We start from the raw sequence: 16,139 nt of genomic DNA on the forward strand, positions 1-16,139 counted from the left end.
GGGGGGGGCACAAGTGGATAGGGATTATCTGATGAGAAAACAGAGGGGACAACAATTATTGCTGATTATGCAAAGGAATATTTGGTGGACTTGATTTCTAGATCAGAGAAGCTCAGTTTAAATTAAATTGATGAATCAATAATTGTACACTAATAGTCCTTATCCTCTTGCTTGTACAGGTAACATGTGGATAAATGCTGTGAACATAATGCACAATCTTACCTCCATGCCTGCATTTCTGCTGCTGGGATTCTCAGATATTCGAGAACTACAGATCTTGCACTTCTTCGTGTTCCTAGCCTTGTACTTGATGGCAATAATAGGGAATCTTTTAATTGTCATTGTCATTGTCCTTGATCACCACCTTCATACCCCTATGTATTTCTTTCTAATGAATTTGGCCATCATGGACCTTGGAACAGTTTCAGTTATGGTACCCAAATCAATGGCTATTTCCCTTTACAACAGCAGGTTAATTTCTTATTTTGGATGTGTTGCTCAGGTTTTCTTTTTACATTTTTTTGGAATATCAGATTTTGCTCTCCTAACTATAATGGCACATGACCGTTACGTTGCTATTTGCAGACCACTGCAATATGAGACAATTATGCACAAAGGAGCCTGTATGCGGATGGTAGCCATTGGGTGGATCACAGGCTTTCTTGCTGCCATGTTACATACTGGGAGCACCTTTGGTAATACCTTCTGTGCTAATTCTGTTAATCAGTTCTTCTGTGAAATCTCAAAATTACTGAAGATCTCTTGCTCCGACTTTTACCTAGTTGAAGTTCGGGTTCTTGTGATAGCCTTTATTATATCAGTAGGATGCTTCATTTTCATCATCATAACATACATGCAGATCTTTTCTACAGTGCTCAGAATACCTTCTTTAGATGGTCAGAAAAAAGCCCTCTCCACTTGCATTCCCCACCTCACTGTTGTCTCTTTGCTTATGTTCACTGGTGCCTTTGCCTACGTAAGGCCACCCACTGACTCTTCTTCTGATCTAGATATAGTTTTTGCTGTGATATATACCATAATTCCTCCCACATTAAATCCATTTATTTACAGTATGAGAAACAAAGAAATTAAGACTGCTTTGTGGAAACTGTTCTATAAAAATGGTGTTGTATACTGTTCTATATGTTAAAGGTTGGCAATGCCATTTTTAACCCAGCAACATAACTTTTGGTAGAGTATTTGCTTTCCATGCAGCAGGTTCCTGCCTTTACCCCTGGTAAGTCCTGGCTGGGGGATAATGATTCCACGTCTGAAGTAATAGAGGGCTACTGCAAGTCAGTGCTGACAATACTGAACTAAATGGACCCAGTGAAATAAGTGTAAACCAGTTTGTTCTGTTCCTGAATCTGTGATACAAATCATTCCATAATTCCTCCACCTCATTTTTCATATAATTCATCGTCAATTGATCACGCATTTCACCATCTTTTCAAGACAGTGTATTTCACTTACAAGTGATACATGTATACGACACTCGAATGTCACCATATTAACAAATATTCCATGTAAACATTTAGTTAGAAAAAGAAAGTTGAAGAGCATAAAATGTATCATTTTCCCAAAATGTTCTGAACAGAACATGACATTGTGGGGCATTTTGTTCTTGATCATTCTACAATATTATAAAAATTATTTTTGCATAAAAATGTCATCTGGCAATTTTCTTTCTATTGTTTTATAATATTGATTAGTAAAGGTAAAGGGCCCCCTGACCATTAGGTCCAGTCATGACCGACTCTGGGGTTGCGGCGCTCATCTCACTTTATTGGCCGAGGGAGCCGGCGTACAGCTTCCGGGTCATGTGGCCAGCATGACTAAGCCGCTTCTGGCAAACCAGAGCAGCACATGGAAACGCCGTCTACCTTCCTGCTGGAGCGGTACCTATTTATCTACTTGCACTTTGACGTGCTTTCGAACTGCTAGGTTGGCAGGAGCAACCTAAGAAAATCTGCCTAAATATCGGGGTAGGGTCAGCAAGGTGGCTCACCTTGGGAGGGGTTAAAAAACAACTAAGCAACCTCCTAAACATAGAAATCACACAATGCGATCTTATTGCAGTATTACCTTTGAACCAGCACCTCAGGCAACAGAGAGTGATGCTTGCGTTTTACTCTCCAAGGATCCCTTCAGCTATCATCAGGCAGAAATCACTCTTGGCTAGGTACGATATCACCCCAACAAGAGTTTTTATGGATAGCATGAGCCATCCCCTTCTACTTGCCGACTACGGCACGGAGCGGACCCTGTCGGAGAGGTCGGGAGCATCTCGGGATATTGAGCCTCCTTTTCCGGAGGATACCCATCCGTACCGAAACTGGACTTACCCTACGTCCCCACGAGCTCTAAAGGAATCCACTGGTGCATGTAATTCTCTGACCCCGCCGGAGGAAAGAGAGCTCTTAGCCACCTTTGGCAACCTTCCACCGAGGGAACAACAAGAAATAATTGATAGATTAGAAGTACTTAATCATCAGCTCATATATGTCCAGAAGAACGGAAAAGTCCTGCCCACTTCTCAGGATAACCATGCCAGCTTTTCGGAGTCGTGTTCTAAGGAAGCAGGAAGACTTCCACACCTCAGTCCGGCTCCTAAACCCATGCCTCCCTCACCTGTGGGCAAAGCCCATCGACGCTTGGCAGACCCAGGTTTTGCCTCACAAGTTGGCCTTTCATCTCAACTCCTGATAAATTTCGACTCGCCCTCCAAGAGTCCCCCGCTGAAGAGTGTAATTCAGAGTCCCCTCCACCAAAACAATTCTTTACCATCTAATCCATCAATGCCGGAATTGGAGTCCTCATATTCTCCTGAGCGGCACAGACACGACATACAAACGGTATCTGTACGTCGAGCATCCCCAGTACCTTCGCTAGCATCAGGTCAGGGGAGCGTTCCACCTACATCAAAAAATGATCCGGATTTGACTGAAGACCCGGCCGGACATATAAATCAAATGGTTGCATTGGCGACCTTCAGACCTCGCGGTGGGGCAGTCTCTGCAAATCCTGTGGAGCCTCCTACTGAAGTGGCCACCCTAGGGTTAGCCAGCGGGAGACCCGCTCTGTTGTCCCAGTCTAAACACCCCACTACCAACTCCAAGATTAGGTACCTCCAGCAGGTGCCTGCCATGCAAAGTAAAATAACTGACTTTTTTGTGGGGTCTGCCCTGCCTCCAAAGGACCCACTTCTCTCCCTGAAATGACAGCGAATTGAACACAACAGGAACTCCCCCCTATCAGTCCTCAGCTGGAACATTGAGGGCTGGAGGGGAAAAAAACATGAGCCAGAATTCTTGGAGTATATCAATCGGTTTCATATCATCTTGTTCCAAGAATCGTGGGAAGTAGAAAAAATTGTTCTAAATGGCTTTGAGCTTCTAGAACTCCCTGCCTGCCCCTCCCTGAAAGGAGGCCGCCCTAAAGGGGGCCTAATAATAGGCATCTCCCTCAACCTACATTCCAAATTTACTCTAGTACAGGCCTTGCCTCCCTACGCCCTCACCGGGCTGATTGCGGGGGAAAAGATCTCGCTCCTAGTTACAAATGTTTACTTGCCACCCGGGGGTTCTTCCCTTGAATTGGGCTCTAAATGGGGCTCGCTAGAAGAGCATTTGCTCTCATGCTATGTTAAGTTTCCTAACACCCCGGCCATAATTGGTGGCGATTTTAATGCCCGTACGGCAGCAAATTGGGACTCGTTGACCAAAGCCAAATGGTGGGTTACCCCAAACCTTGATAATTATGACCTGGAACACATCGTGAAGAGAACTTCTAAGGACCACAGAGCAAATGAGGCTGGAGTACTCCTCTATCAAATGGCCATCCGTTTGAATTTGGTCCCCTTAAATGGCACATGCCTCCCCGATATTCCAGGGGATTTCACTCACCTGAGCGTTAAATCAAACAGCGTCCTCGATTACCTGTTGGTCTCTAGGGATCTATTTAAGTGTATTTCCACTTTTAAGATCGAGAATGTACAATTTAGTGATCACCTTCCCCTTGTTGCTAAGCTTTCCCTGAACTGGCAGCCGGAGGCTCATAGACATGTGACTCAGGTGGTAACCAACGAATCTTTCCAAGTAAGAGGAATCAAATGGTCGGAGACACAGGCTCAAAGGTACCTGGAATTCTTTCAAAAAGAAATCCTCGGGCCCTATCCCAACATAGGCTCTGCCTCAGACGAGCATAGCATAGTATTGAAGCGCTTCTACCATCATATGACTGATCTTACGTCCTTCTTCAGGTTACCACCCAAAAATTTAAATCGAAACGAGTATACTCACGGTGCTCCCTGGTATAATTCCCAGTGCAAACAAGCAAGACAGCGCCTCCGTGCTATATATAATGCATACAAGACCTCTGATGCATCTACCCTGCCAGCTAGCTATGCACAAGCCAAGCAAGTTTACAAACGCACACAGATAATTGCCAAGCGTGAGTGGCAACATAATCGTTGGCAGGCTTTGATTACTGCTTCAAAACCACACAGATCCAGGGAATTCTGGTCTTTGATTAACAGAAGGGGGAGGAATTCCCCAAGGGCAGTCATCTCTGCACCGACATGGGAACGGTTCCTGAAGAAATGCTTCTCACAGGCAGATGCTCCCTCCGACCATCTGATGCACCTGTTTACCCACCTACCTATTTGGCCTCCCACCGATCCTGACGAAATAGCCAAGTTAATAGCTCAGCTGAAACCGGGCAAAGCCCCTGGGCCCGACCTGATCCCTGCTGAAGCCATCAAACTACACCCACAATGGTGGGCCGGCATCTTGGCCAAAACCTTCGATGCAATCAACGCTTCCGGTCTCATCCCCAAAACATGGAAGGAGGCCATTATTGTACCAATTCATAAAAAAGGTTCTCCAACGGAGCCGGAAAACTACCGTAACATCAGCCTCCTTTCGATCATAGGGAAAATTTATGCCAGCTTTTTGATGACTAAATTATTGCGATGGGTAGATGAGACTAACCAGATTGGCCATGAACAAGCAGGGTTCAGAACTAAACGCTCCACAACCGATCATGCGATAGTTCTTTATCATCTGGCTCGGAAGTACTCCTCCCCCCCCCCCGGGGCTACCTCTGTGCTGCCTTCTTAGATCTAAAGGCAGCCTTTGACAGCGTTCCTAGAAATATTCTTTGGGAGAAACTTGCGAAACAGGGCATTGATAGAAGACTCTTATGGCTCATAAGCCAGCTCCACGAAGGTACCCTTGCCAGAGTGAGATTCACTCCAGCGGGCGACCTTACAAATTCGATACCAATAAACAAGGGAGTGCGCCAAGGATGTATATTGGCTCCCTGCCTATTCAACCTATTCATCAGCGACATGCGAGCACCCCTAGTCAATTCATCTCCAAGTACACACGCACCTAGACTAGCGGATTACCGCTGCCCACTCCTTTTATATGCGGACGACGCGGTAATTCTATCTTATACACGTGTTGGACTAAACAGAGCTCTGAAGATCTTTGCCACGTATTGTCAACTCAATCAACTAACCATCAACCATGCCAAGTCCAAGATCCTGATCTTCTCCAGAAGCCGGAGATTATACAAATGGAAGCTTGGTGGGGCAAAAATAGAGCAAGTCCTAAAATTTCAATACCTAGGAGTTATTTTTCAATACAATTTGGGGTGGAAAGCTCACATTCAACACCTACTTAATAAGGCCAAAACCTTGTCATATGCGCTCCTCCGATTCTTCTTTTCGGACGGAGCTTTGCATGTTCCCTCGGCCCTAAAGGTGTTCAAGGCAAAAGTGGTTGCTGTGCTTGCTTATGCTGCCCCGCTCTGGGCCGTGATGACAGATCTCGCTCCCCTTGAGACTCTGCAAAGCCAATTCCTACGTCGGCTCCTAATGCTCCCCCTGTGCGTAAGCAACGCAGCCATGCGACTAGAATTGAAGGTCGCATCCTTAGAAACTTGCCTGTGGAAGCAAGTCTTCAATTACTGGCTATCATTGTGGCATAGATTACCAAACCATTACCTTGCCCAATGCTTATGGCGAGATGAATTCTCTAGCCTTTGGACTAGTAGAATTCATGCCAAACTCCTGAGTTATGGAATCTCTCCCTCAGATTCCCTAAAACTAGACCAAATCACTGCTCAGAGACTGATCCGCCAAAGACTGGATGACATCGATTTACAGCGAAATTATACGCTGGGGGGAGGTGTTTGTTCGCCCCAGAACATTGGTATCACTTTAACTTACTGCGTTCCATCATACCTCTCCTCCCTTTCGACTGTTGCCCATAGACTGGCCTTCACCAAAGCGAGGTTTAATGTTTTTCCCTCTAATGTCCTGAGACATAGGTTCTCAAAGGGCCAAGCCCCCGCTGTGTGCGAATGTGATAAGGTGACGCCGGAGTCGCTCCAGCACATTATGTTCACTTGCCCCTTGTTTAATGTGCCACGGGCAAATTTGTTGGGATCAATCATACAGAAACTAGAGGGTACCCCACCAAAATTCCACCTTGCCCAAATCTTGCAGGACAAGGATACCCACACGACCCTGAAGGTGGCTAGGTTCCTAGTTGCTGTCCTTTCCCAAAAGCGACGCCAAGGAGCTCTACAAGCTAATTAAGGCGTAGCATGCCTTTCCATTTTATAGTATTTTATTGTTATAGTGGTGTTTTAGCGATCTTTTTTTTTCCTCCTTACGGCACAAACTGTTATTTATGTGTTGTTTTTACCTGTATGGGCCTATGGCCGTAATAAATGATATTCTGATTCTGGCAGGAGCTGGGACTGAGCAACGGGAGCTCACCCCGTCGCGGGGATTCGAACCGCCAACCTTCTGATCGGCAAGCCCTAGGCTCTGTGGTTTAACCCACAGCGCCACCCGTGTTCCACAATATTGATTAGTAAGGTAAAGGTACCCCTGCCCGTACGGGCCAGTCTTGCCAGACTCTAGGGTTGTGCACTCATCTCACTGTATAGGCCGGGAGCCAGCGCTGTCCGCAGACACTTCCGGGTCACGTGGCCAGCGTGACAAGCTGCATCTGGCGAGCCAGCGCAGCACACGGAACGCCGTTTACCTTCCCACTGGTAAGCGGTCCCTATTTATCTACTTGCACCCGGGGGTGCTTTCGAACTGCTAGGTTGGCAGGCGCTGGGACCGAACGACGGAAGCGCACCCCGCCGTGGGGATTCGAACCACCGACCATATGATCGGCAAGTCCTAGGTGCTGAGGTTTTACCCACAGCGCCACCCGCGCTGTGATTAGTAGAACCATTAGTAGAACCCACAGTGCCATCTAATTTGAACTTTTGTTGTCCAGTGGGTTGTGTTCATGATAAATTATCCCTCCAAGAGCTGCATGCCAGAGCTGGGTCTCCACTCTTAGTCTATTATACTCATACTACACACACCGGCGGACATGCAGCGCACAAACCTACAGATATGGACACACACTGATCATAAAAAGAAAACAAGAACACAAGCAACACCCCGCCCCCAATTGACCCAGGGAGACAGTTCCTTTCATGTGCAGATAGCACTTGTGCAGAGCAAATTTTCACACATCACAGTGCAGGACTGCTTGGAGATTGGGGTGACAATATGATAAAATTTATACATTCAGAAATTACTAAACAAAATATTAAATTATTATATGCTATTATGACAGAGATGTGCATAACATTATGCAGAACATTAACACAACAAATCTTTAGCATCTCCACTCTTTTCAGTTCACACAACCATCATTTCTAATGTATATGAACACTCTGAATGACAGGAACCAACTGGAAACTAATAGAAAAATACAAGGAACAATTACTGACCACATACCTCATCATTCATTAATGGAGGCCATTCCACATGTACCATACTGTGAAGGCTTGAGATCAGTTTACTTGTAAACTTGCTATACCTCATTTATGCCCATCCAACTGTTTTTGTCTGTGGAACTGGCAATGTTACAGGTGCCACATACCGGTAATTTAGGACCAAAAAAGAAAAGAAATTGTTTTTAACTATTTTTATTAATAATTATATATTTCTTGTTAGCCATGTGGAGGCTTTATTACAATCAAGTGGTATATAAACTTTGTTAAATGAAACAAATAAACAGAGGTTATTCCCTCAGCAACTGGGTCAGATAGGTCAGTCTGGGACTGACTATCCCAAAGTCACACAATATGTTTTATGACTGATTTTAACCATGGTCTCTCACGTCCTACTCCACTTAATATTCCTCCGTTTTTTTCCACATTCTGGAAAAATGACATAGAAGTGAGTAAACTGGGGGGATGGAAGTAATCTTTTCTGATAGGTCTGGAATCTATTGCAGATAGAGGCACATGACGGCAAACAAATAAATAAATAATAAAAAATGGAATGGTAGTTAGAATTCTCTTCAGTTAGAATTATTGCAGCCAGGTTTTGCACTAAAGGAGTCATATTGAAGGGCAGCCCCATGTATAATGCAATATAGCAATTCAGCCAAGATGTTACCAGGAAATGGATAGTTTGTGAAAGCCTATCTCTATCTAGAAATGGCTACAGTATTTGGATACAGTGGTACCTCGGGTTAAGAACTTAATTCATTCCAGAGGTCTGTTCTTAACCTGAAACTGTTCTTAACCTGAAGCACCACTTTAGCTAATGGGGCCTCCTGCTGCCGCCGCGCTGCCGGAGCATGATTTCTGTTCTCATCCTGAAGCAAAGTTCTTAATCTGAAGCACTATTTCTGGGTTAGCGGAGTCTGTAACCTGAAGCATATGTAACCTGAGGTACCACTGTATAACTAAATAAATAGCCATAGAGTGATCATTTTTCATGTACTGAAGCACATGTTGTATCTGTTGTTGTTTGTTTGTTTCTACTACCAAAGTCGAAGCAGCAAAATTGCCTTGAGGATTCAGATCAGCTCTGCTGCGCTCTTGGGAGTAGGATCCCAAGATGCCTAAACAGAATTAACTAACACTCTCTCCCATGCCTGCTGACACTAATAGCTGATGCTACATTTAGTGACTATTACCTTTAATTATGCTGTCTTTTTTAAAGGGAAAAAATTCTCGGTTACATGTTTGGGGGTAAGTGCCAAGGGAAGGTTGAAAGTGCTTGGTTGAGAAGGTACAGGGGCTCTCGCATCTGAAGCATATCATACCTTATGAATTTTACACTTGAAGGTATTTCAATTGCTTGCCAACTTTTTCTAACTGGATTATAATTTTGTTCAATTAAATCCAGACTTGGTGATGCTATTCGTAGACCCATTGACTGCAGAGGTTCTGTTGCAAGTATATGACTAAATGTGAGCCCAACCCAATACGTTCAATATAGTTGTATAATTGTGAGATCTGGTACGCCACATTGAATGGGAAATTGTGACAAAAATGGAAGTGCACAAGCCAAGTTATAAAAGATGATATAAGTATTTCATTATTCATGTGACAGTAATAACCGCAAAACTAATACGTGTGGTGAGCTCTTATGTACATGTATGCGTATGCAGGCTTCTCTTTTGGATGTTCCATCAAACACAGAGATATTAGAAGAAGGATTGAGGTGGTATAGCCTATACCCTCCAACATTCCTCATATGAAACTAGGGATATTCTGTTCTACATCAGTGTCATTCCACCCCCATGCCCATTAGACAAAGTCAAGTGAACACCTCAAGCAGCAAATGCTGGGGATTGGTGAAGTGGCAGTGAGGTTGGGAGGTTAGGGCTGTGTGTGCAAGGTGCCCTGCCCTGTATTAACTCATTGTATTCTTATAAGCTGTTTAGGACCATGCCCTCACAAAGCGACATACAAACAAGAGCAAGGCAAGATATAAAGGTATAATAGCTACATGACCAAACATACAACATACCTTAAGAAGCTGTCCTGTAGAACCCAGTTATGACCTAAGTAAAAGGTAGCATTAAACATAAAGGTCTTTACCGCTTGCCTAAGTGCCTGTACACATGGGGTAGGGCACAAGTCAATAGGAAGGGAGGGTATGAGCTCATGATATAATAAGCCAGAAAATTAACAGTGAAATATTTGATTTTCCTATCCCTTATTTTTGCAGTCCCAAGCAGAAACCCACCTACCAAACCTTCAGGGAGCCTCTGTTCATACTGCGTGTTCTGTCTTCAATTTACTGAGTCTACCTAATTTGTGCAGCCCTGCTGCAAAATATCCCAAATTAAAAGCATGTGCATGTGTGCATAGTGATAACAAAGTCAGTTTATACGAGCACCAATTCCAGTTCTTACCCGGGTGCTGCTGCAAGCCACTGCCAGACTCAGGAGCACATATATAAAATGGGTATAATAGTAACCTGCCATTTATTTTGGCTAAAAAAAATAGATTGATTTTGAGCACATAACTCTGAAATTATTTGATGATAAGTGTTGTACTCTTAACTCTTAATATTGTATAGGTCACATGCAAGAACATGCAGATTGTTCTGTGTAAACAAAACTGCTCTGCAAGAAGGCTCACAATGCAAGTTGCAAATCAGTGTTGCTGGGAGAAATTGGGACAATCCTGGATAAAATGAGAAGCCAAAATGGCTTCTGTAATTCCAGGAGTGTCCTGGGAAAATTGTGACACTTCAAGGTTTTGCTAGCCTCCCCACACCATGCACACATTTCAAATAGGTGCAAGGGGGGGTGGGTTTCAGTGACAATCCTAGGGGGAAAGCATAGAATGCATGGTGGATTTGACTGTTTAAAGGAACTTTGTTTAAATTAAACGGGTTAATAAACATTTATAAACAAACAATCCTATCTTCTTCCTTGTACAGGTAATGTGTGAACACGTTGTGTGAATAAAATGTCCAATCTTACCTCCATGTCTACATTTCTGCTGTTGGGATTCTCAGACATTCGAGAACTACAGATCTTGCACTTTTTTGTTTTCTTGCTGTTGTACTCGGTGGCAATAATGGGGAATTTTCTCATTATTGTAGTAGTTGTCTTCGATCACCACCTTCACACCCCCATGTACTTCTTTCTCATGAATTTGGCCATGATGGACCTTGGAACAATTTCTGTCATGGTACCCAAATCGATGGCTATTTCTCTTTTAAACAGCAGGTTCATGTCTTATTCTGGATGCATTGCTCAAGTCTTTTTTTCATATTTATTTGGAACATCAGATCTTGCCCTCCTAACTATAATGGCACATGACCGCAATGTTGCTATTTGCAACCCACTCCAATATGAGTTAATTATGAAAAGAGGAGCCTGTATACGGATGGTAGCCATTGTATGGATTATCAGTCTTCTTAATGCCACCCTACATGCTGGTTGCACCTTTGCAAACACCTTCTGTTCTAATGCTGTCAATCAATTCTTCTGTGAAATCCCAAGGTTACTGAAGCTTTCCTGCACTGACTTTTACTTAGTTGAAGTTGGGTTTCTTGTGCTAGGATGGAGTATAGGGCTCAGTTGTTTCATTTTCATCATCATAACATACATTCAAATCTTTTCTACAGTGCGTAGAATCCCTTCTGTTCATGGTCAGAAAAAGGCCCTTTCCACTTGCCTACCCCACCTCATGGTTGTCTCTGTGTTTATGTTCACTGGAGTATTTGCTTATGCAAAGCCCCCCACAGATAATGCTTCCAATGTGGACATAGCTTTTGCTGTGGTCTATACCATCATTCCTCCCACACTGAATCCATTCATCTACAGTATGAGAAACAAGGAAATAAAAACTGCTATGTGGAAACTCTTAGATTATGGGCATTCTTCTAAAAATATATTTTGAGTTTTTAAAAATGGGATTGTATATTCAATGTGAATATTTTGATATACAGTTTTTAACCTAGCACTAGAACCTTGGGGTGGACATTTGCTTTGCATGTAGGAAGTTCCTGCTGTAACCCCTGGCATTTGCAGGTGGAGGAATGAATGATTCCATATCTCAAGCCATAGGGAGCCACTACCAATCAGTGTCAACAATACTGAGCTAAATGGACCAATGGGCTGATTCAGTGTAAAATAACTTCCTGTGTTCCTAACTCTACAATGCAAATAGTCTTATAATTTATTCACCTTATTCTCCATGCCATTTATTGTCATTTGTTCATCCTCTTCACCCTTCTCTCCCCCCCCCCCCACAAATGTGTTTTACTTATTACTGATACAAGTATAGTACAATTAGATATACTGTAACTGTATCAGCAAATACTATTTCCAATGCCTTTAGTAAGAAAATAAAAGTTCAAAAGCATAAAATGTATGTCCCCAAAATAATTATCAATTTTATTATATTTTTGCTTGCCACTCCAGTCTCTGAGTAGTGTGAGATTCCAGGGGTTCCAGGAATTTACCCAGGGTTAAACTCGTGGTGCCTTGGAACATAACCCCCACTTAATGGGCGTTGCCTATATAGAACAATCAAATGTAACAAATATTCATTCTAAAACGAAAAAGTGTTGAAAAATGTGTAATTTTCCCATCAGAATTTTCAGCTTTACTGTAGTGTAGACAGAATCAGACATTTTGATTGTGATCATTCTAAATTATAAAACTTATTTTTCGATAAGATAATATATGATGTTGCAATCTTCCTTCTCTTATTTTGATAATATTCATTGCTAGAAACATTTCCCTTGTCATATTCCATCTTCCCATCAGTCACCCTGGAGACTGCCTCTCCCTCGGGAGTTGTTAGGATCCACCTCTAGCTCAGTCCATTGGGATTTCTTTCCACTAAAAAGTGTCATTCACTGCTCTAAGAGATACTGCTGTGAAAAACCCAGCCACCCTTGCAGTTACTTCCAGGCTAACATAATTAACAGGAAACTAAAATATTATCTTAAAGATTTCAAAATAAAACATTACCAAAGGAAATCAAATGCAAAATGCACATTTAAAACAGCACAATTAGGAAGATAATATTATCATAGATACCATGCTCTCTGTATCCAGTATCCAGTAACTAGTTGTTGTGGTTCGAGGACCCGATCCCCGCGTAGTGGAATGAAAACACACGGACACATGATATAAGGTTAATGGGAAAGAAAAGGCCACAACTTTATTGATTACAGCAAGTGAAAAGGTATTGGCTTAGGCATTGGATCACGTCAGTTGACTCCACCCACTCGGAGAGGGGTGAGTCAGAAAGGGGGTTTATTCACCAGTAGGTGGAGCCTGTTGATGCTAATCCAACTATAAGCTCTCCCCTGATGTCACCGAGGGTCGTGCCATGGCCTCCCGCCACACAGGCATCAGACAGAATACACGACCGCCGGATTCCTTTAACGGAATACCCAAAAATTGAAGGCGTAGGTGATGGCCACACCTAGCCCTTCCACACACCACAAACACATTATTCCAATGCCTAACCGCCACCCGAGCCCAGAATGGGGCTCGCCGCCAATACTCTCACGGCTGTAACCAATCCCTAATGCTGATGATGATGCTACCTAACCACCATATATCATTCCCATTGGCCACTCGTTCATGACATTCTACAAGCCTCACTAGGTCCAATGAGCATCAACTGCCACTGTGAGAGCCTGTTATATTCAAAACTATATTATGTACCAGGTGAGGCGGGGTCTGTGTGTCCTGAAGCTGAACAAGAAAATGTCAAACCTGCAATGTGGAAGAATGCAAATGGATCAAAGAGAGGCAGGTCCTATGTAGCTGGTTTCCACAGTAGATATAGTACATTTGATCAATGTGTTGTTTTTCCTTATCTTATTCAAAAGTATGTTAGCAACAAACCAAAAAAAACCCTTGGTGCTGTATTGATTGGGCTCACTCTCATTTGCCTTTGACTCCATTAACCAACAGTGTCTATGGCTGAGATTGGAGGACTAGTTGCATGCCCAGCCAGAAAGTCCCTGCCCCCAGGGAGCCTAGCTGACTGGTGGGAAGAATGAATAGACATGGCAACTGTAATGGGATTAAAAGGCAACAATTTTATTAATTTCAGATGTAGGTAAAACTTGGCATAGGCATTGGGCGTGTATCCCCCTCAGCCCCCAGTGGGGAACCGAGACATGACAGGGTCTAGTTGGGAGGAAAGGTCCTCCTTCTTCCTCTTCTTCTTCTTCTTCCGCTCTACACCCAGAGATCTCAGAGCAGTTCAGAGATGGGGCAACCCAAAAATGGGGGGGGGGGCTCTATGGCCCGCTGGCCATCCGCTTCTGGCTCTATGGACAGAGACTTCCCCCTCAAGACCCCTCTAACAGGGTACCCTGTAAATGCCACTGCTGTTGGGGGGTGTGGATCACCCCTCCCCCCTCCAGGTCAGAAGATAGACTAAAGGATTCCGCCAAAGGACTAATCCACCAAAATTGCGACTAGTGCTACAGGGAAGGCAAAACCTGACAATCAGGGAAAATTCCTTCCCAGCTCCGAAAAACAGCAACCATTAAGGAATCATAGGAAAGCCCACTAAGCTGGATAGGAAAAGGTTAGAAGAAAATCAGAAAAACAACAGCAATGCTAAGGGGTGGGCAGGGTGGGTGACACTACAAGGCTGACTTGGCTGCAGTGAGTTGCGTCGGCCTGATTATAAGTCCAGGGAGTGGACCTGAGTGAAGCCTGCAAAAGCTTCACCCCCCAGGCCACCGTGGATTGGCAAGATGCTCTGTGGTGGCTGGGGAGGAACCCAACAGTCAGGGCAACATGGCGAGGCTCCAGGGGCTTAGGCAGGCACCGTGGTGGGCCACAACTGCCACTCGCCGTGGAAGAAGGGTTAAGTGGCCATTGTCACTTCACTGGATAAATGTTATACTCTAGCTCTCCTCTGATCCTTGCACTAAAACTTTGCATCGACTTGTGGGCATTCTTTCAGGTTTAATAGTTTTCCCAGGGGGTGTAAAACAAGTTTGATTTTGGGCCCCCTCCTGTATAATTTCTATATGAATACTTTTTTTGTTTACTGTGAAAGTAGAAGCAGTAACTTTCAACAATGTTTTCAGATCAGCTGTGCTGGACTCTTGGGAGTAAGATCCCAAGACGACAAATAAGGCTTAAAAGAATGATCTTTCCCATGTCTACTGCTGCTAATTTAGTGACTATTATCCTCACATATGCAGTCTATTTAAAGGAGGGGGGGGGGAGTTACACGTACTGTGGCAAGTGCTGCAAGAAGGCTGAAAGAGCTTGGTTGAGAAGATGCATGGATTCTGACATCTTTATCGTATCGTACCCTAAAGTAGCTGGAGAGAAAATTGAATCTTATCATCAAAGGTATTTTAAAATGATTTAAGGTGGTTTGGTAGTTCCCTTTTAATCTGATGTAATCTAGATATGTCTATCAGCATTTTATTTTCTTCTCATCTATCAATTTTAAAGGGGTCTTATATACTCTTGTATGCTGATACCAGTCCTTATTAAAGTGCTCAACTTTAAAACGAACAATGGTCACCTGGTATGCTAAACATATTCCTAATTATTGTTCCAAAGGCAAATAGATGTAGCTGATGCGGATATATTGTATCATTCAACTGTGTGGTCCATTTGTGATGCGTGAATCATGGATCTGGGCTGTGTTCTGTTCCATTCAGTCTGCGTGCTGGAAGAACGATCCCAATCAAGGCTACAGCCTTTTCCCCCAGTAACTGGATAATTTGCAGCAGGTTTTTTCCCCCCATGTCAGAAAAATAAGAGAGTGATGACATGAAAATCCATGCAGGCAGAACTAGATTTGTGTTACATTTCATGGGGACGCAAATCCACCCCAGATCATTATCACCCACTGAAGTATTAGAGACATATATTGGCACAAACAGTAGCACTACTGGCCTGTGAAATTCATTAGGAGATTTTATGTCAATATAATGCATTCACTTTACTATTTATCTGTAGCCAACTACATTCAAAACAGGCTGTTGCCTTAGAATTCTGCCTTATTCGCAAACACATATATACTCTATTACTTATTTTTGAAAAACATGGGTTTGAATTAGGCCACAAGCGATGGGACAGCTCTCCAAGTGACATTAATAGCAGCTTATTTTGTGGGGTAAGGCAACTAAAGGAAGTAGTTTAAAAGCCCCCAGATAGCTACATATCACTGTAAGATTACTTGTTGTTGTTGTTGTTTAGTCGTTTAGTCGTTTAGTCGTGTCCGACTCTTCATGACCCATGGACCAGAGCACGCCAGGCACTCCTGTCTTCCACTGCCTCCTGCAGAATCCTCCAAACATG

The 16,139-nt window shown here is 43.5% G+C and overlaps 2 protein-coding genes across 2 annotated transcripts; both read left to right on the forward strand.

Annotated features, from left to right (window-relative positions):
* Nucleotides 1-208: 208 nt before the first annotated feature.
* On the forward strand, nt 209-1,150 carry LOC310747407 (olfactory receptor 14A16-like; the record flags this gene model as incomplete). The annotated part of the gene is made up of 1 exon (XM_083581770.1): nt 209-1,150. One exon carries the CDS (start codon nt 209-211, stop codon nt 1,148-1,150), a length of 942 nt encoding a protein of 313 aa, XP_083437896.1.
* A 9,647-nt stretch (nt 1,151-10,797) lies between these two features.
* Nucleotides 10,798-11,736, forward strand: LOC310747409 (olfactory receptor 14A16-like; the record flags this gene model as incomplete). The annotated part of the gene is made up of 1 exon (XM_083581772.1): nt 10,798-11,736. The coding sequence occupies one exon, from the start codon at nt 10,798-10,800 to the stop codon at nt 11,734-11,736; it is 939 nt and encodes a 312-aa protein (XP_083437898.1).
* Nucleotides 11,737-16,139: the final 4,403 nt, after the last annotated feature.

Source organism: Podarcis filfolensis, assembly GCF_964270895.1.
Source record: "Podarcis filfolensis genome assembly, chromosome: 13".
Taxonomy (NCBI): Eukaryota; Metazoa; Chordata; class Lepidosauria; order Squamata; family Lacertidae; genus Podarcis; species Podarcis filfolensis.